The sequence below is a fragment of the Myodes glareolus genome, chromosome 11, assembly GCF_982192425.1.
Source record: "Myodes glareolus chromosome 11, mMyoGla1.1, whole genome shotgun sequence".
Lineage (NCBI taxonomy): Eukaryota > Metazoa > Chordata > Mammalia > Rodentia > Cricetidae > Myodes > Myodes glareolus.
Genome location: NC_142036.1, coordinates 44,909,361 through 44,930,477, shown reverse-complemented (window position 1 = coordinate 44,930,477; position 21,117 = coordinate 44,909,361). Strand labels below are relative to the sequence as shown.

General features: G+C 48.1%; 1 protein-coding gene across 2 annotated transcripts in view; it reads right to left on the bottom strand.

Annotated features, from left to right (window-relative positions):
* Slc8a3 (solute carrier family 8 member A3) overlaps positions 1-20,780 on the bottom strand; it is a 146,882-nt gene extending 126,102 nt beyond the window's left edge. Inside the window, exons 1-2 of one of the 2 annotated variants that reach the window (XM_087911689.1) lie at positions 20,038-20,780; positions 971-2,815 (exon numbers count right to left, since the gene is read on the bottom strand). In XM_087911689.1, the coding sequence (XP_087767815.1) occupies positions 971-2,754 (1,784 nt within the window). In that variant the 5' untranslated portion in view covers positions 2,755-2,815; positions 20,038-20,780. The remainder of the gene's footprint in view (positions 1-970; positions 2,816-20,037) is intronic. The other variant, XM_087911690.1, reaches the window with a different exon arrangement.
* Positions 20,781-21,117: the final 337 nt, after the last annotated feature.

Genomic DNA, 21,117 nt, shown 5'->3' with positions numbered 1-21,117 from the left:
AAAGCTGACTCTGCTGCAAGCTAAGAAAGCCATTCGTTACTTTTTTCAGTGTTATTTATGCAATTCAGATTCAGAATGCCCCATTTTCAGAAAGGATCATTGACAAGAAATGACAGAGGAACAGCCTCCCAGGTTCTGATGGGAGGGATGGCGCGGTAGTGCAGAAACAGCGCCGGGGAGACTTGAACTGCGAAACAGAGGACCACACAGAAGACGTGGTTTCTTTTGCAAATCTCCTTCAGTGTCTAGCCAGAATTTGAAACTTATACCGGACCCTAGAGGCAAAAGACAGTGGCCCTAAGACTTTTCCCTCTCCATGATGTTTTCAGTATTCTGGTCATCAACTTGCCTCATTCAAGTTAGACAAGCCATGCTCCACAAAATAGCTTACGGACACTTAAAAACATTGCCAAGTTTCAATCAGCTCCTCAGTTCCTAAATGGAAAGGGGAGTGTCTGGAATCTGGCGATGCAGCACAACCGCAATGTGGTCCTGGGGAGAAGTAAACCAGTGCCAATTATTTCCTTGAGGATATTATGGCCAGACTATTATTGTCCTAGAATAGTAGGTTTCCAAACTCATAACCCTTGGTATGGAAGGGGAAGAGGGAGAAGCCTGTGTACCTTCCCAGCGCTTGCTTGACAGCTAGCATTCTCCAAGATCTTATATAAACATCTATTGCCCCACACCTCTGCCATGCATCGTCTTGAGTCTTGATGGACAAAACGTCCTGTGTGCTTAGAGCTTGCCACAGGACTCTTTGTCTAGAAACAATTTAGAACGAGAAAACTTAAGGGGGGGGTTGGGCACAGGGCCTGTCCAGTGGTGTCTGCTGATCCTGCATACCTGTGATGAAAGCAAAGTTTGTGATTAACACAGACAGAACAGAGCGACGGAAGGAGTTGTGTGGATGTTCAGAGAGAGGCGCAGGGTGGGCTGTGCAGGAAGGAAACACAGGAAGGTTACTTACACAGTTTCATCGTTCTTGAACTCCAGCTCCCCATACGTATCCTCAAAGTCCTCACCACCACCCTTGGCTGTCCCTTCTACCGTCCTAAAAGGGACGATGACTGTGCCCCGGGCACCTGATGTCCTCAGAACCTTGACTTCCATAATGCCGATGCTTTCACTGACATGAATGGTATCACATTCAAAAGTGAAAATTCCTGCATGGTCATCATCCAAGATGGTCACTGTGGCCACACAAGGGGAGGCCAGGACAGCTCGAGGCAAGGGAAGACTATTGAGCATGGCCGGGGGCATCCCTTCCTCCAGCTGCTCTTCTTCCACACGGACATTGCTCAGCCTCACAAAGAAGTGCTCGTCCTCCTCAAAAATGTCATCGTCAATGATGCCCACCGAGAACTCCTTCTGGGTCTCGCCCGGCTTCAGAACCACCGTGCCCTCTGTGAACTCATAGTCAGCCCCGGCATTGGCAGAGCCATCCTCTGTTTTGTAGTCCACGTACATGGTCTTGGACACATCCCCTCCTTTCCTCACCACCGTCAGGAGGACAGCTCCGCAGTTCTCCAGGCACTGGTAAGAACACGGGTCGAAGAAGACCTTGGAGGCAAAGTCCTCGGGCTCTTCCGCGTGCACCTCGCTCATGCTGGAGGTCTTCTTGGCTTGCTCCGCGGCGTGTTTCTTAAGTATATTGCCTGCACCAGTCATCATGCGGGTGGCTTGGATGCGGTAGAAAGCGCGGCTCTTCTGTTGGTGGGAAAGAGCATAGTAATTGGCCATCTCCACCAGCTGATCTAAGTCCTTCTCTGGGTGTTTTTGTTTCAGATCCTTCAGAATCCGGATCATCTCCCTGCGAGACTCATCTACCTCCTTCCCTTCCAAGGGGACTAGGTTCCCATCTAGGAAGTGAGAATTCATCATTTTCCCATCCATCTCAATGCCCTTAGGGTGCTCGCCCTCTGTCTCAATGATAATTCCTCGGTGTTTATCTGTGCGGTATTTTTTGTGCATGTATTTGTAGAAGAGCAGCCGCTTATCTGCTGCCCAAGCCAGCAGGACACACACTGGAAAGAAGAAAAGAGTAAGGAGGCCCTCCCACACCTGGACCACACCAGGCGAGAAGACTGCCAGGATCATGTAGAGCCAGATATAGGCGAAGATGCTCCAGGCAGCAGTGACGAAGAAGACGCGTAGGTGCTTGATCTTCCGGGTCTCCCCATCTGGGATCACATAGACGCAGATGCCAATGATGATGAACATGTTGAAGGCCGCGCTGCCGACGATGGTGGATGGTCCCAGGTCACCAGCAATGAACCCGTGACCACACACCTCAATCAGAGACAGGAGAATCTCTGGAGCAGAAGAGCCCAGGGCCATCAGGGTCAAATTGGAAACAGTTTCATTCCAGACCCGAATTGTAGTTGTGCTGGTCTCTCCATTGGGCTTCTTGATAGTCACTTCCCTCTCTTGGGAGGTGATAACTTCAATCGACGCCATGAAGCGGTCAGCAATGATAGACACCCCAAGAAACATGTATATCAGGGCCACAAAATAGACAATGACCCTGGCAATCTTATCCCCAAGGGAAGGGTTCTCTGGGTACCAGATTGGCAGGATGACACCCTCCTTGCAGTCCGATGACCCCGAACAGGACTCATTGTTCTGTCCTGCACTGGGCACATCCCTCGAGTCACCAGCCTCTGCTCGAAGACCATTCAGGAAGAGCACAAAAGTAACCAGCCCAAAATGGAGGAAGGCAGAGGTGAGAGGCTGCAACCGTAACCACGCCATACACAAGACTTAGCTTCCTGCTCCACCACAGCACCAATGGTCCTCCTGACAGGCCCGAGACCTAGAAAAAAAAATCAGAGAGGCAGGAAAAGACATGAGAAAAAAAATGGGGTCAACAAATGGCAGGTTCCCACCAACACAAATGGATGGTTCACCTCGATTGACATATGGCACTGACATATGGGGCTGTCTCTCACTTGGAAAAATGGATGTCAATGGAAGACACGAATAGCTTCTCTGGCCTCAAAAACCATCTGGTGGAGACTCAGTAGAAGAATGATTTGAAATAGCTCACAAGACTAGGAGTGGAAACCCAAGTGACACCCCCTGGTCCTGAGTTGTAGCTCCCCTTGTCCCTAGAATAAACTTAAAAGAGTCCTTATGCCCTAGAGAAGCTAAATAATAAGGTGAATCCAAAGAAAAACATATATTTATCCTCCTGGAATTTGGAAGTAGACCAGATTGCCAGGCAAAAGTTGGGAGCACGGGGGTGGGGGTGGGGGAAAGAGAGATAGGGAGAGAGAAGGGAGAAGAGGAGGATTGGGGAGAACTTGGGGGAGTGGGATGGTTGAGATGGAGGAAGCGTGGATATGGGAGCAGGAAAGAAGATATCTTAATTAAGGGAGCCATTTTAGGGTTGGCAAGAGACTTAGCTCTAGAGGGGTTCCCAGGTGTCCAAGGGGATGTCCCCAGCTGGGTCCTTGGGCAGCAGAGGAGAGGGTGCCTGAACTGGCCTTCTCCCATAGCCACACTGATGAATATCTTGAGTATCACCATAGAACCTTTATCCGGTGATAGATGGAGATAGAGACAGAGACCCACATTGGAACACTGGACTGAGCTCCCAAGATCCAGATGAAGAACAGAAGGAGGGAGAAGACGAGCAAGGAAGTCAGGACCGCGAGTGTGCCTGATCTAATGGGAGCTCACCAAATCCAGCTGGACTGGGACTGAACGAGAATGGGACCAAACTGGACTCTCTGAATGTGACTGACAATGAGGGTTGACTGAGAAGCCAATGATAATGGCACTGGGTTTTGATTCTACTGCATTTACTGGCTTTTGGGGAGCCTAGTCTGTTTGGATGCACACCTTCCTAGACCTGGATGGAGGAGGGAGGGCCTTGGACTTCCCACAGGGCAAGGTACCCTGACTTCTCTTAGGACTGGAGAGGGAGGGGGAGGGAAATGGGAGAAGGGGAGGAGGTGGAAATTTTTAATAATTAAATAAAAAAAGAGGTCCTTATGCCCTGAGTCTTTTTCCCCACTTGTACCATTGCTAGAAATCTCGGTTTTCCTTGCCTTGCCTCCATTCTCAAGAACCTTGCAAAGCACGGGTTTATAAGTGTGTATGCTGAATTGAGGTGCGTTTTTAATGAGCTGGTCCCTAGTATAGAACACCTTGTTCCGTGTGTAATTGAGCTCTTGTGGAGAAAAGCTCCTTCCTCAAATACAAAACTTCTGGAGGCAGCCAGGAATTTTTTAGGTTCCTTGTAAAAATAATAAAATTAATTTCATAGTGACCGCTGTCTTCACCGTAGCTAAACTGAAACTCTGCAAAGTATGCCTCCGACCTTGACCACTGTGCCTCCGGATCGCCTATCAAACCATGCGCAGGACAGGCTATGGATCATTCCGCCGCTGAATTCTGAGGGAAAATATGGAAAGGGCCAAGAAGTAGACATTGTTACTAATAAAACATGTGAGCAGTTCTCATAAGCACGTCTGTAAAGACGTGAAGCATATTTAGGGAAGGCTCGCGGCCTTATCTGTCGGGCTCAAAACACTGCGTGGTGGCCGTGTTGAAGAGACTGGAAGGACACTCAGCGCTTTCAACTGATAGTACTTCATTTGCGGCTGTAAATGTGTGTCCTTCCGCTCACTGGCTCACTCAGACAGAACAGGGATGGAAACAACCAAGCCAGAGTTTTTATAGGCAAGCCATCTACTTCCCCCTCACCGCTAAAACCCTGTGGACTGTGGTTAGTAATGCGTGGACGTGGGCTTCCAATCATTCAATGCCTCAGAGGTGTCAAGGTCCTCATCTTCCACTCGGGCTGTTCTTTCTCCAGTGGTTCTCACTTTGGGAAGCATCGCTCCCACCTACCCAGTTATCTGTGCTAGGAAACAGGTGTTCGTCTGCAAGCAGCCTCTCCCTCCTGCTCTGTGTCCAGTCCCGCACTGAATCCTGGTAGCTCTCTTTCCCATCTTCGCCACCACCGTCAAGGTCCAAGCCACCATAGTCCCCTATCCGATGGACCTGCTACAGTGACCTTCTAACTAAAAGCCCCACTCCAACTCTTGCCAGAGAATAAATCTCAATTCTGCTTTCCTCTTCAGTCAGTACTATTGGGATTCTGGGACGAGAACCAAGGACCCCACACCTGCTACAGAAGTACCCTACCACTGAATAATATTTCCAATCAAGCATAACCATCAAACATCCCTCCCCCACCCCCCACACACATAAAATCACAGATGTAAGTGTCTCACTCCCCTAGCTGAAGATCTTTCATAGTTTCTTCTTCCTCTTGGTATAAATGCTTGATTCCCTACCATGACCAGCAAAAAGAAAGCCCTGCGGTAGCTCTCTCCTTCATTATCTTCCGCTTCATCCTCTGCTATTTCCTCACTACAATTCAGTAATGCCCTTCCTTCATTTCTCCCTGATTATACAAGCTAGTATCTACCTCAGGCCCTTTGCATGTGCTATTATTCATACCTGGAAGGAGAGGTTCCTCTTTGTACCTTCCAATCCTAACAACACTCTGTACCAACCCAGTATCACTTTCTCAAACAAACCAAAAAAAAAAAAATGTCCTTTGACTGCTTGAAATGGTTAGTGTCTCTGTTATCTCCTCCCCCTGGAGTCTTTCTCTCTGGCATTTTAAATGCTCTGAAGTTGTATGTTTGTTTTCTAGTATTAGATGATTAATGTCTTATCCATTAAGCTGTGCTCGCATAAGAGCAAGGGCTGGGTCTCCCCTGTTTACTGTGGAATCCTGAGTAGGAGTTAGCAGTGTTTCGTAAATGCGCACTTTTGAAACGGATAAATGTAGTCACCAAAAAAAGCCTCCCGAGAGATCAATCAGCCTGCTTCAAAAACTATTTTATGATCTAAATTATAGTTAATTGCTTTGGAAATATATAAAGATCTCATAGATGAATCATGAGTCAATTTTAGAGGTTGTGTAGGCTCTCTTTAAATTCCTAAAACTCACTGACAGAAACTCTCCCCAGTACAAAGACATTCAGCCTATACTCTAACTACAAAGGTCTTCCTTCCAGAGAGCTATAGATGACCTCTCCTTCATATTGCCCAGAACAGCAGCCCAATGCTGGGGCCAACACTAATCCAGGAACTGATCATCATCACCATAACAGTGGCTTGGGGTCTTTGTCCTTGACCTCACGCGGTAGCTAAGGGGTCATGAGATAACTATGCAGGAGCAGAGAGCTTGAAGATGTTCAGCATCTCTTCCAAAGCTTGGAAAATGGTCTTGGAGCTGTGGTGTGCACAGAGATCCCCATTCACAACTCTAATACTCATTTGCCCTTGAGAAATGCAGACAAAGGAGGATCTTGCCTTCTAGCCTCTACTTTGAAAGCTCCTGACTTGGTGGATTCTCACAGGTGCCGTGCAGGAAGAGATGGAGGTGGGCCCAGCTGAAGCAGCTTTTTAATCAAGAGCCCATGGGGTGAACGAAGGTGGCCTCCCCAAGTGGGTAGCCATCCACAGACATGGGGCATCATGGAGGTAGTTGTCCTGATCAGCAGGGCAGAGCCATGGTCTTAGTTAGTCCTCAGTCCTGCAGACATACTGTGGCTCCAGGCTATCATGGGGAATGCCCTGTTGTGGGACTAGAATTGGAGGCTAAGAAAATAGGCAAGCTGAAGGCAAGAATGAAAGGAAAAGACAGAAAGGCGATTGGCTAGTAAGCACTCGCACCAGTGTTTGGTGCTGAAGGAAGAAACTCTGAGTGCCTGCTTTCTCGTTCCGCCCTCCGAACCCCAGAAATAGATTCTGGCTGCAGTGTTGTTAGACTGTAAGGGACATCTCTACTTACAAAGTCAATTGTCTTTTTATTGAATGCCATTGTTCCAGGCCCAAATACAAACTGCGGCAGATTCTAATCTTTCGGGGTATCTTCTTACCCTTTTAAAGACCCAGACCCAGGGATAGGGCTCAACTTGAAAAACATATTAACAGCAATTGCTATTGATAAGTATTTACTACACACATCATGCTATTTGCAATTTTTAGAACAGCCCTATGAAGTTAGTAAAATTTTTATTTCTTTTTTTGTATTTTTGAGAAAATGTCTTATTTCAATCATTTGCTCAAAGTTTAAGCCAAAAGAAATCATTAACAGAGCCAATATATACAGGGAAATGACATAAAACCTACAGTTCTAAGCCAGTCGATTTTACCAAAAGGTCCCATTTTGTTGTAGAACATGAATGGCTCCAGTCAGCTTCCAGTCTGCTGTGGACTCGGGATCAATGTGACTGTGTAGTTGTACCCACAGAGGAGACACTAGTCATTTGGCAGAGCTTCGGAATCCCCAGGCTCAGGTCTACACTGGCTGCCTGCTTCTGTCACCCACCTGAATATTCTCCTCATCGTTCAGCTTGACAAATATTGACAAATGCCTGTGATTTGCCACGGCATGCCAGTGGGTAAAATGAAAAACGAGACACAGTGTTTGCCCGCCAAGGTACACTTGAGTAGGAGGAGAAAGAGACACAAAAATAGACAGTTTCCCTACAAAGTGTGGGGGCAAGGGCAGAATGCTACGGGTACTCGGGGAGGGCGCTGAGCCAGCGTGGGACTCGGGGAGGCAGTTCTGAAGGAGATGATCCCTGAAATAGGTCTTCAAGCTTGAGTGAGCTTTAAAAAAAGAAGAAGAAAATAAAGAAAGCAAGAAGAGCATTCCCGTCAAAGAGAACAGCCCAGGCAAAGACAAGGAGACTTGAGACAGGCTGCTGTGTGCCTTGGATTACAGGAAAGAGAGCATGGCGGGGAGAGAAGCCAGAAGAAGAAGCCGGATAGCAGGGGAGTGTCCATTCACTACAGGTCTTCCATGACTGGCTGAGAAGATAGAGTTTTATCCTAAGACAAGGAAAACCAATGATGGGATTCTAAACAGAAGAATAACACGGTCTGATTTGTGTTTCAGAAAAATCCATTTCACCAAAGGCTTAGGATGGCTCTAAGGACGAAAAGACTGGACGAGGAAGATTAGTTCAAAATATATTTGGGGACAGAGCAGCTGCAGATAACAGGGGACTATGGCTTATTCCACACAGAGCGACCCTCTGCTCCTTCAGCAGAACGCATGTCCTGGCTTCGTCCACGACCTCCTGTCTCTTTCCTGGCTTATTTTCCTAATTCACTCCCCCTCACCCCCCAGGGCCTTCTGCAAGGTGTCTGTGTCCTCAGCAGTAGCTCCCGACATCTTTTAATATTGCTGGCAAATTTAATTAAAATCACTGTTCCTCTGCTCATCCAGATCATTAATAAAACAATGCCACCAGGCCAGACTGAGCAATTCTCCCTCCTGCTACGCCCTCCACTTTCTCCAATGGGAACAGAGCTTAGGGCCTGTCACCAGCCTCGGTGGAGTCATTCTGCTCTGCTTCTAAATCCAGGCCCCCCTGCACAGGCGTCACAGCCAATTCACATTAAAGTTAGAGATGCAGCCCAGCTGCGCTTGCTCTGACATGTCATCTGGATACAAGCACACTGCAGAGCTTCCTGGGTTTCCTCTGCCCACCTCAGGAGATGTCTGGGCAGAGTCCTTGCAGGTCCTCAACTCCCTGCTCTGTCTAAGGGGTATGGCAGACAGATGTGTCTTCGGATGCTCAGGTAGATCATCTGACGCAATTAGAATCTGGATGATGCTCAATGCTTTTCTTGCATTATTTCTTGTATTCCCAGGGAAGGAGGCATGATAAGATCCATTCTATAGATGGCACATTCGAGCTCAGAAAGGTTAAGTCAGTTGACCAAATCACAGTTACTAAGAGGAATGGTAGGCACCTGAATTTTGGAAGTCTATGTCAGGAACACATCATATTGGGTCATAGGTTTGGGGATCCTTTTTTGAGCAAAGGCTCAGAAAGAATAACGTTGAGTCTTCTTGGATGCAGAGGTTTCCTTCACCACCCCCACAAGCCTGCAGGTCCTACATGCTCCAAGGCAGCTTGAAACAAAATAGTAAGCCTTGAATTTGAAAGTAAAAGGCAAGATTGATTCGCAGTTGTGTCTCAGTGAGTGGGAGACCCTGGGAGGTCTGTGATGCTCTTAGGGGCAATACCTGCATTATCTCTAAAGCTCAGGTTGGGTTCGACAGTGTTTACAGTTATTCAACTCAAAGATGCTTTGATTATTGGGAAGGGATGTATTTGAGTTAGATCAGCCCAGAGCAGTAGGAGAGCCAGTCTTGGAGTTCAGATTCCCAAGCAGAGCTCAGAGGATAAAGAATAAGCCAAGGGAGGGTGGTGGGGAGAAGAGGCTGAGACAAGGTCAAGGAGAGTTTTCATTCTGGATTTACCAAAAGCCTCTTGGATTGAGTCCATTTTGTAAGCAACTGTTCCTTGTCCACTTAGGGACAGGCACTGTGCTGCTGATTGGGGTACAGTCATGAATGAGTTATCACTCGTATCCAGCCTCATAGAGTTTATCTTCTGATGAATGCGACATCCTGGGAAGTCACTGATGCCCTTTTCTTGCTCTGCTGCCCTGAGCACTCAGGTAGGTGGCTCTAAGGTGGTGACGTGGGGAGCGGCTGAAGTGCAGTAGAACTTTAAAATAATGCGGACAATCTTACAGTGACACAGGCAGCCATATTGCACAGTCTTTCCCCTCCAATCTCATACAAAGGCCACCTTTTGCCTTCTCTTAACCCTCACACGTTTGAACGGCACCTGAACCATGTGACGATGTCATGGAACCCTGCCAACATTTTCCAGGAAACCCCACACATAAGAAAAGAACGTCTCCAGAGCAGAGCTTCTGTCTATTCACACTATAGAGGAAGCATAGACTTAGGAATGACAATAAAATCGAGCCTCCATTAAGAACCCGTTCAATGGCTGGCATTGTGCTAGGCACTTTTGTGTCTCCTGTTTAACACCTCACAGTGCCACAGTGAGACAGGTGTTGGTCTGGGTTCTAGAAAAGAAGATATAGGTGCTCAGCGATTTCCTAATGGGCCTCACAGGAGGTCCATTAGCCAAGCAAGTGACACATCTGAGCTCTGAAACTCAGAATATCAACTGCAAAGTCTGCTTCTAAGCCCCAGGGAAGGAAAGCTTGTTGGGCAAGTAGAAAAGCAAACTGGGGTCCAAGACACTCCACTCCTAGGAAGCCTTTCCTAGCGACACCCCCCTCCTCTACTTCAGAAATGAGTTATTCGTTTTCTTAATATGTTGATCCACACAGACGAGCATTTACACTGCCCTGGGATTATTTGTGTACGGCCACAACATCTGCACTTTTCTGGCAGTTCCATGAGAGATTTCAACTCAATGTAAGAGAAGATTTTGTTGCTTAAGTTTTTAAAAATGTTCTTATTTTGTGTGTGCGAGTATTTTGTCTGCAATGTATATCTGTGCACCACACACATAAGGCCAGAAAAGAGCATTGGATCCCTTGTAACTGGAGTTACAGACAGTTTGGATCTTCCATGTGGGTGCTGCAAACCAAACCTAGATGCCCTGCCAAAGTAGTCAGTGATATTAGTGACTGAGCAATCTATCCTTCCTCTTGTTTGAGATTTAGATGAGTGACTATCCTCAACGAAAAACCACTGATAGGAGCCAAGAAGTAAAACTTGGATATCTTTTTTTCCCCCTCTAACATCCCATGATTGAAAGATATTTACAATTTCCTAAACTTACAAAATCCAGAGAATCTGTGGAGTCACCAACAGGGAGAATGGTCCAGAGACCTGGGAGGATTGGGCCTCTGCTTAGGTTAAAGGAATCTACAACTTCACATCGTCCTCCCTCAACTGGAGATGGTGATGGAAGTAAGTCCACACTCTAGAGATGTCTGTGTATCAGAATAACCTGGGAACCCCAGAAAGGGTGGACATCTAGAGTCCACGTCCGTTCTAATTTTAGGCTTCCTAGGGTTAGAGCCTAGATATTTGTGTTTTTATCAAGTTCCTCCATTGATCGTCGAGATACTGCTAGGTTTGGGAATCTTGGGAAAGAAAACCCAGGATCTGATTACCTATGTTTCTCAGGGATTTCAACCATTAAGGATTTTCCTGGGCCAGAAGGACTTCCACGGCATCATGACCTACAAGTGACTGCAATGAAGCCTTGCTGTGCACGACTCTCACCTTCAGGGACTCCCATGTGCTTTCGTGCAGTGCCAAGGATAGCATTCTCCATTGACATAAGGATATTTTCCCTTTTGGTTGTTCTCTCTAAGCTTGCCGTGTTATGCTCGTACTGAGGATACACAGAACTAGAGTGTTCTTCCCTTACAGGGATTCTGCTCATCTGGTTTCAGCTAACCAGATTTCTAGTTATTTTTTCCTTTCGGTGATGACAGCACAGCCATCACTAGTTTCTGTGACCTTTTCGGTCGCTCGTTCATTCATTTACTTGCCAACTCATGCTTGCGTGAAGTTCTGTGTGCCAGTGACGCAGGTTGACACGCTGTGAGAGGTTACTCTGAACCTTTGTTCTAAATGTATTTTTCCCCACAAACACACACACAAAAAAATTCTAAGAGGGGTTAGAGATTTTTATCATATTTCTGTATCCCCAGTGCCTAAATCAGCGTCTAGTATATAGTAGATACTCAGTAGATTTATTGAATGGATGCTCAGAAGAAAATTAGTAAGAATGATACCCACCCTTGGCAGCATTCAACTGGAGGCTGGAGAACCATCTGTTGGGGATGCTGTGAGCAAAGATCTTCAGATTTGAGTAAGACGAACAAAAATATCATCCTTCTTGAAAGCACACATTGGAGAAAAGTGACAGAAAACTGAGTAATTAGGACAAAAGAAGTGTTATATGTGGAAGGACATACAACAATATGGCAAGGAAGTGTGAAGAAGAAAGGATTAGACTGGCATGGGGCCACTGGGGCCAGTTTTGTGACCCAGCTAACATATCTATGGCTTGAAAACTGAGTGGTAGCTAGCTAGGCAAAAGCTGGTGTACTGTCAACATGGACAGAAGGAAGCCCAACGTAGAAGGAATTTGTGGAACTCAAGATGCGCAATATGAATTTAGAGAAAGGCAGACAATGTGCTGCGGCAGAGGGCATCTGAGAACAGCTGTGGGATTAGGTGAGAAATCTCTAGAAGGCCTTGAATGCCTCACCAAAGAATTGGGTGTCACCTTGGAAAATATGAGGAGCAATATAACCTGAAAGTTTTTTAAGCAGAAGAGAAATAGGATTAAGATTTTCTTTTGGAATTCAAAGGGAACACACACACACACACACAAAAAATAGAACTCTGAATCTCAGTGAAAATTACATGTGTGGTGTATATAACACATAAAATATTCGCAATTTCTTCTGCAGCAATTTTTAATTGATTATTGAAACTTAATTTAAATGTGTAAAAAATAAGACTTCCTAACTGTCATATAAATAACGTTATATTTTCCAAACGAAAATTTATGTGAATTCTCTAATATGTCTAACTTTTAGTTTGTGGTCATTAATGCTAGCCCTTGCTGCTGGAGTATAACTAAGTTACTGGTGGAGTATATACCTAACGTGCAAGAAGCCCTAGTTTAATGCCCACAACCTTTAAATAAAATCTACTTTTATGTTTTAACTTTAAAATAAATAAATAAATTGCAAAAAAAAAGATTTTCTTTTGGACAAACAGTCTGCAGTGATGGCAGCATGGAACCCCCCTGGATGAACAAAAGCAGAGCCTACTGGAAGCAAAGGCCAGTTTAAACTCTCTCAGCACTGGGGGGGAAGGAGCAGGAGAAACTAATGCTGAGGAAGCCATCGGTTTCAGAGCTACCCAAGGTAGAATCAGTTGAAGTGGGAAAACGGGGGCTACAAGGTGACAGACAAAGAAAGGAATGAAGGGTCACAGCAAGCTCATCACACCAGCATCTTCTGCATCACACTGGTCCTCCAATGAATGCTCCTTCTGCTTCAGAGATCCAGGACCCCAGAAAGGGGATCTGGAGGAATCGTCACAAAAGATCCAAGTCACACGCCTACATAGCTCAGGACTTTATGGAACACTGGACAAACAAAATAAGACCAGCAAGAGTTCTACATGACTCCCCCGCCCCAAGGAAGAGAGCAGGGAGTCCTTGGAATCCAACCAAGGCACTAGTGTGCTCCTCGGTTTAGTGGAGGTGAAGGCTTTTGTTAATTCAGTAGCCTGACGGAGTAGAGTGTCCCTGTCTCCACCCCCAGTGAGCACACTGAAATGTACACAGGACAGTGTCTAAATTCAAGCAAGAGGTCTGGGAAGTTAAAATCACTGGCTGAGAACATTAGAGAAGGGGTGGGGTTAGAGATCTCCTGTCTGTCAAAAATAAGAACGTAATTGCCATAGAGGGAACGGTGCCTTTGAAAGCATCACTCCCAGGAAATAGTGCTTTGAGGATTTTATTTATTTATTTTTTTTTTAGTTTTGAAAGATACGAAGTTTTAAGATTAATGCAAACCCAAGTTTGAGTACAAGAAAGCTTTATTTCATTTATTGATTCCCTGGTGTGTGGGGGGAGGAGTTGGCAGGTTGGGGTGGTAATGGTAGTGGTGATGGTGATGGCTCTTATCTGCTGAGTACTTATTGTGTTCCCATAAAACCCATAGGTTCTTTGAAGTTAGTGCCGCCTGCATGTGGTCTCAGATTTACTGAGTGTAAATACGTGTCACACTCTGGCCTAACTTCTGTCCAGTCAGAATTGCCTATCTTGCCTTGACTTCTAATACACCTGCCACTCTTGCCCCAACTCATATAATCTGCTCCCCACAAGATAGGTTCTTCCTGAGACAGGACCTCGCTGTGCAGCCCATGCTCACCTTGAACTTGCTATCCTGCTTCCGTCTTCTGGGTGCTGGGATTACAGGCTAGTGCTACCAAAACCAACTAGACATTTTTTTTTAAAAAACTACCTACCAAAGAGATCATGCCATTCTTTGCATCTCAGCAGTTCTGGACACTCCGCTCCTCTTCTAACTGCTAATTGGCTGACTTTACCTCTTGTTGACATGCTTTGCAGCCCCACTAAGGTAAAGTTAGCAAATGATTCTGACTATGGGTCTCTCTCAACCATATCCACGTATGTCCCTTTTCGCTCCGCTCTGGTCTGCAATGGCACTCTCCTTCACAGACTCTCCTTTCGTTTTATTTGAAAGTGGCCCTTCTCCAGGACTCTCTGCCATGTCATTTTCATGTCTTTCAGAGCACGTATCACTTGCTGAACACATTGTTGCTTTTGTCTATTTCTTTTTTGGCTTACCGAGAAATAAAAAACTCTATCTGGGCAAGAAATGTGCTTCAGACTAGAGACTGGGATATGGAGGGCTCAATACATATTTATTGAATGAATGAAGAATGACCATAGAATTAAATGACTAGGAAACCATGTATTTTGAGACTTCAAGCTTCCCGATGATCCATAGGGAGAGAGTAAACGGTTAGCTAAAACCCTCAGAAAACAGCACGTTCTGTTCCTTCAGAAGAACCAGAAGAACCATGTGGTGTGAGAGCATTGTCTACAGTCCAAATCAGCTCAGTTCCTCCCCTCAGCTCAAGCATTCTCACCTGCACCTGCCTCTTGTTTTGGAGGATATGAGTTTGACAACCAGTATTGACCCTGCTTCATTCATTCAACAGAGATTTAGCCAGTCAATGCGCCAAGAGTTTACAAAGGCCTTCTCACTTCACACAGATGAAGAATCTGGTGTTCAGTCAACCATCTCTCTCTCTCTGTCTCTCCTCCCTTCATGATTCCCTTCAAGTTTACTTCCCCTTTAGTTCCTTCCAAGGAGCAAAATGGCACAGTCACAAGGTGGTTCCCTGGCTGGCTAGGGAGGGAGTATGACCAGTGTGGGTCATGTGGGCAGAGCTTTTGGTAGGCCCCTGGACACAGTGTTTGTATTGCATTTTTATTTTAACATATTTTCTCCTAGGGGAAAGCGGTGCTGAGGTTGAAACAGGAGAGTTGGAGCAGTTGGGGGCCCAGAGCACTGCCTGTCATTCTGAGAAAGCCGTTGAGTATTGCAGTAGAAGGCCACTAGGGACTGCACACTGAGGAAGGTCAACTGAGTATCACTGAGTATATCCAATTCCTGCAACTGATGGACATCCTGTTTCAGACTGTGTGCAAATGGCTGGACATAAGGCAGAGGCATGCGGAGCTAGAGGCACATGCTCCAGGAACATCCTGGAGTAATAGCACAAGCCACCAGGGAAGACTGCCAAGGAACAGTGGAGAAAGTGAGAAATGGGAAGGGGGCAGATTCTTTGAGAAGAAGTAGATGAGGGACCATAGCAGAACTCAGCCCACCAGAAGCCCAGCAAGGAAAGGTCTGAGGAGCTAACAGTCCACATTACCTGATGAAGGCGAGTATGGAGAGAGAGAGAGAGAGAGAGAGAGAGAGAGAGAGAGAGAGAGAGAGAGCTCACTAGAGTCTGGAGAGTAGGAGGTCCTGGGGTAGAAAGTGGAGAAAAGCAGGAAGTGATGAGCAATGGAGCGATAAGGAAATAGAATAATGATCACTGTACAATTTCAATACTTTAATCAAGGTCAGAAGGGCAGAGGGTGGTGGGAGAGGAAAGTGGACTCGCGACACTCGTTTTAGAGCAGGGCTTGTGGAGAGATTGGATTCTGTGTTCAAGGAGCAAGCGACTCCAGATAAGAGGAGTCCTGTTTAGGAAGAGTGCAGTTGCTCTTCAGGAAAGGAGAGGGGTCCTAAGGGTAGTGACAGGGTTGGAGAAGAAGCCGAGTGGAGCAGACATGATAGAGGGGAAAAGTCTGACTGCACCACACAGTCTTCATTCCGCTCGACAGCGAGGCCCTCTCCTCTCAAAGAATCTAGAAAGCACCACCTGGAAGCCAGGGTAGGCTTAGCTTCTAGTCCTTACTTCCAGATTCAGTCTCCGCATGACCCAGCGCTCTTGCACAACCGGGGTCACCTGATTTTGTCAAGTCACGAATCAGAGCAGCTCATGCTCCTTGGCCTGTTCCATGCTATATCTAGGATGAAGCGAAGCAGTTTTCTTAGTAGGTGTGACTCTGTATAAAACAGCGAAATAGCCAGGATCCTGTGATTAGATTTAGCAACTCCACCAAATGGTTCCTTCAAGAAGTCTGTCTTCATACACACATATCTAGAAGTCCTGCTCCAATGGTCTCTACAGATTTAATATAAATGTGAATCTATCTCATCTTTCCGTGCTCCTTCTGGGGGTGGGAAGGTTTTCATATCTATAAAGACCTCTCCATCCTTCATCTTTTGTCTTGCTTTGCAGCTCAGAGTACCAGGAAGTATGCCTTTTACATCCTGGAGCCATTTCTCCTCCCTTCTAAGGTCTCTCTCCTCCAAGGCTTCGTTTACAATGTCTGTTCAAGGCATATATGAACAATAAGCCAGCCTCACTGAAGAAAATCAGTGGACCACCTTTCTCAAAAGAGCTTTCTAGGACTGGAGATATTTAAAGGCTAGGCTCACAACCAAAACTATAAGATCATTCTAGTTTGCGCACAACCCCTCTCTCCATTAGCACACTTGGAGAGCTACAGAAGCTTCCCACTGGTCCTACATCCCAGTTCCAGCCGGCGTCTGTATATTGTATAAAACCCTAGTTTGCTCCTTCACTTCTGGAGTTAAAGCTTTCCTAAAGCCTCACTGGAAAATTCCGTGTGATTCCTTCGCACAGAGTGCAAGCCCTTCACGGTTTGACCCTACAGCTTCTCCGGACACATCCCCCTGCATCTCTGTGTACAGGCATTTAGAAAAACCCCTCTTCACTTTAGACATCGTAAACACTGCTCTTTTCACTCAGCGCTATCTTCTATCCCCCTCTGTTCCCTCACTGCTTTCACCAAAGCTAACCTGAACCCATCCTTCCTTTCTGAGCTCAGCTGTCCTAAGAGGTAGCCTCCAGGCCCCGAGAAGAGGTGACTGTTTCTATTTACTTCCACCGATCTGACATTGCCCTTCAGGTAGCAGAAATCACTTTATACAGTATTTGACTCCTCATTGGTCGGTGTCCCTGCTAGCATGTGTGTTTATGAGAAAAGGAACCATTCTGTCTCGCATGCCTCTGTTACCTAGCTTATATCTGGCGGAGTAAGTGCTTCCTGAATGCTTGTTCAATAAATGTCTCCCCTAGATATCAAGAGAAGGCTTTCTCTTTTTGGAGAAAATATTTGAACCTCTAGGCAAAGCAACTGGACTCGAGGGAAGGAAATTACTCCACGCCACTTATCAAACTTAGGACTGTGAGGAGAAACCAAGATGGTGATATCTCCTAAATCCTGACTGTGGGCAATGGCTGGACCAGACAGGGTGGGAAACAATGTCACACTACTGCCTACGGATGATACGCATCACTGTGACTAGAGATTATACAAAGGAACTGCTTGGCACAAGAAATAGAAGAGGGTTGCGGCACGGAGTCAGAGTGCCAGTTCATGGAGGGATCCGGAGCAAGGGGATTTTACTTTTATAGTACTACAGATTAAATGATCATCCTAGTCAAGTGCTTTCCCACTGAGCTACAACCTTGTTTTACTGGCCCACACCCCCACACACCAATCTTTTTCATTGTTGATGATGGGCTCTCACTAAATTGCCCAGGCAGGCCTTGAATTTGTAATCCTCCTGCTGAGGTTACAGACGGATGCTGCCAGGCCTGGCTTGATTCTACAGACGAAACAAAGCCAACAACAACAAAACAGAGTTAGTTTGGAAACTTCCCTCTCTTCTCTGACTCGGAGTAGAAGACACCCACGGAGGCAAAGATATAGCATAACCCTCTGATTCCATTAGTTTAACAAAACAGTTACCAAGGGCCAGCTTCATGCCAGGCACAGGGTTAGGCCCTGGGGATGCATTGTGGATAAACGGCCAGTTATCCATCCTGTCTTTGCAGGGCTCATTGTCCAGAGCTGCTCTTGGCGTCGCTCAGTGACATCAGTAAAATTGAGTTGCGTCTTAGATCACTTCAAAGTGATAGGTTCAGACTGTGGGTTGACAGAGTCAGGAAATCGAGCCTAGTCAGAAAGAATGGAAAGCTTTCTCCCGAAAGGGGTGTTGAGGACTGAAGTGTGGAAGAACAATGAACATTCCAAGTAAAGGGACCTGCACCATGGCCTTCTGGTCTTCATCAAATTAAGAAGGAACCACTATAGACAATTCCCAGTTATATAGGCTCTGTGGGATCCCCTTACACACACACACACACACACACACACACACACACACACACACACACACGGTTCATTTATTTAAAGAAAGAGACATGTGTGAAGGACGGCTAATGAGAATGTAGATTGCAGTGCCCGCCCAGGGTGACTAGTCCCCATCCAGTCGCCAAAAGCTCTGGCCATCAACCTTTTGCAACACTGCAAGGCCCGAGTTTAGGGGTAGCTTCCTCTCAAAGCTGGGTGAGCCAACGTTGGCAGTCATGGGGGTGGGGCGATAGGGAGAAGGGCCAGCAGGAGGTCATTTGTCCATACACAGTGAACTGATGCCCCTGTTTCAGGAAGATCGTGGCGCAGCAGCTATATTTGAAAACCGAGGTAAACAAGAGCTCAGCTCAATTGGACAGACAGAGCACAACAGCTGTGGAAGATTAATCACAGGAGCGCGGCTGCAAGCCACCAGGTCGCTGGAGGCCCGCAGGCTTCCCTTTTGGTACCCCACCAGAAGACCGGATGTGTTCCTATCATGTACCCACGAGCCTCCCCCTTTGGGGTTTCTTGGCCACCCAGAAGCTGGGCACCTGGCGCCCAGCTGCAGCCTGCATTTCTGATAAATTGCACCCAATTTCAATCTTTCTGCCTGGGAAACAAACCTTAGCACCAAAGGTTCAGAGGTTTGTTTTTAATTGCCAAAAGAGAAAGAGAGAGGGGGGAGAGGGATAGGAGGCAGGCAGTGAGCGAGGAAATTTACAGCACTGCATTAAAGGCGTTTGCTCTATTTAGCCCCCCTCAACATGGTTAAAAATAAAACACAACGAATAAAAAGGAAAAAACTGCCTCCTCCCCCGCCCCCACCCCCCACCCCACAAAGCCCCTCTAGCAAATCGTTTTCAGCCTCTGCCCCAGTAGCTCAGGTTCTCAGGCCGGTCAGTCAGGGCCTGCAGAAGCAGGGCTAGCCTTAAAATGAGGGCGTGTGTGTGTGTGTGTGTGTGTGTGTGTGTGTGTGTGTGTGTGTGAGAGAGAGAGAGAGAGAGAGAGAGAGAGAGAGAGAGAGAGAGAGAGAGAGAGAGAGTTGAGGGACTGATGAAAAGGGGGGCTTAGTTATAGACTTTCACTTCTCTCCAGGGCCTGGGATCTCCCAGACCATGGGGGCTCTAAAATTTCAGGACTTAAGAGTCTCTCTTTTCTGCTTGGCCCAGGAGTCTGCGGGGTTGGGGAGGGGAGAAAAACGGGCGCGCTGAGGCTGCAGTTGCGGGCCGGCGCCAATGGAGTCCCAAGGTTGGTGTGCCCGTGTATGTGTGCGGTGTGCGGTGGTGTGTGTGTTTGTGTGTGTGTTTGTGTGTGTGTATATATATACCTGGGTCCGTGCCAAGGGAATAACGTGGTCCCCCTCCTAACCCCAGAACCGGTGGGCAGTCAGCCTCAGGAGCCCAACAAGCCCTGGCACCGGCGAGACACACGCACGCACGCACGCGCGCATACACACACACACACACACACACACACACACACACACACACACATCTGGCAAGCAGATTCTCCCATTGAGATGCCCCCATCCACTAAGTCAGCAAACCCAGGACAGGACTGTAGCCACGTTTCCAGTGCCATGGCTCACAGGCATCTCTGGAGGCAACCCAAGCACCCTCGCCTAGACACTCTGAGAGATCCTCCCCGCAACACCGCATACACAACGTACACTTTCCCGAGCTCCCTCCCCCACTTCTTCTGGCACTAACCTACAGGAAGGCAGTGCATGCGAATGATCTTCAGAAATAACTTATGATTCTTCTCCACCAGGGACCCTCTTGGGGGTATCTTAAACCCCAGATCTTGGCGTCTTCTGCCTCTGCCGCCCACCGGGGGTGGGGGTGGGTTGTGGGCTCATCCCATTACTCACCGATTCCCCTCAGCCTCCGGAGCCCGATGGGCAAGTGAGGCGGGTTAGAAAGGTGCGCGATGCCCGAGCCGCCCGGCTCCTCACCGGCCGCAGCGGCTCATCGCCCCCGCGGGCTGCGGGCCGGCTGCAGCGGCGTCCAGGGCATGACAGTCCGCCGCGGCCACCCGCCGGAGCTCGAGGGCTGGCAGCTGTCAAGGGCCTGCGGGGCAACGCATCTGGAACTCGAGCGCCGGGGGCCAGGGCTCAGGGCGCGGAGTGCGGACCCTCGGCGCTGAGCCAAAAACACCGATGGCCCGAGAGTGGCCCGGGCAAGGCCCGGAGTCCCGGCCGCCTTCGCCTGGGGATCCCTGCGGGAGGGGCGGGACGGAGAGCAGCGCGGCGCGCCCTGGCGGCTCGGAGGGACCCCGGCGGGGGCTGGCTGCCGCGTCGCCCGGGCTTTCCCGAGGCTGGGAGCGCGCGACTCAACCTCGCCCGCCGTCACCGCGGGAGACGTCTCGGCCTCGCAGCGTGCAGAGGGGACGAGCGTAGGGGCCGGTTTCTGGGCGAGCTTAGAGCTTTGCCCATTAAGCCTCCGCAAGAAGCCAAATCAAAAAGCCAATCTCTAAGCCTCCAAACCCGACGTCACCCTATCAGCTGGGAGACAGCCACACCGAATGACAAGCCGCGCATATTTAGCCTGGCACACGGAGGGGAGACTTGCACAGCGCTTCGCGGCGGGCCAGGGACATCGGGCCCGATCCTCGCGCACAGAGAGCCCCCGGAAGATCGAATGCGGACGCAAGCCCTACCCAGAGGCCACCCACCCAATCGTTGGGCCCTGGAGCTTGGAGCTTCGCGGCCGGCGGCAGCTGCGAGAAGGCGACGCGTCCTGACCTGGATTCCCCAGAGTTGGAAGCTAGCAGGCGGGAGCTCAGCACCGGCTTTCCCCTTGTCCCCAGGAGACGCCGCCCGCAATTCCAAAATTAAGTCCCCTCCAAACACATCTGTGGTTTTTAAATATAGCAGGGGACGATTACCCAGGCAGGGTCCACCCAGGCCTAGGGGAGGACTCAGGGAGATGGAGGTTGGCGGGGGGAGGGG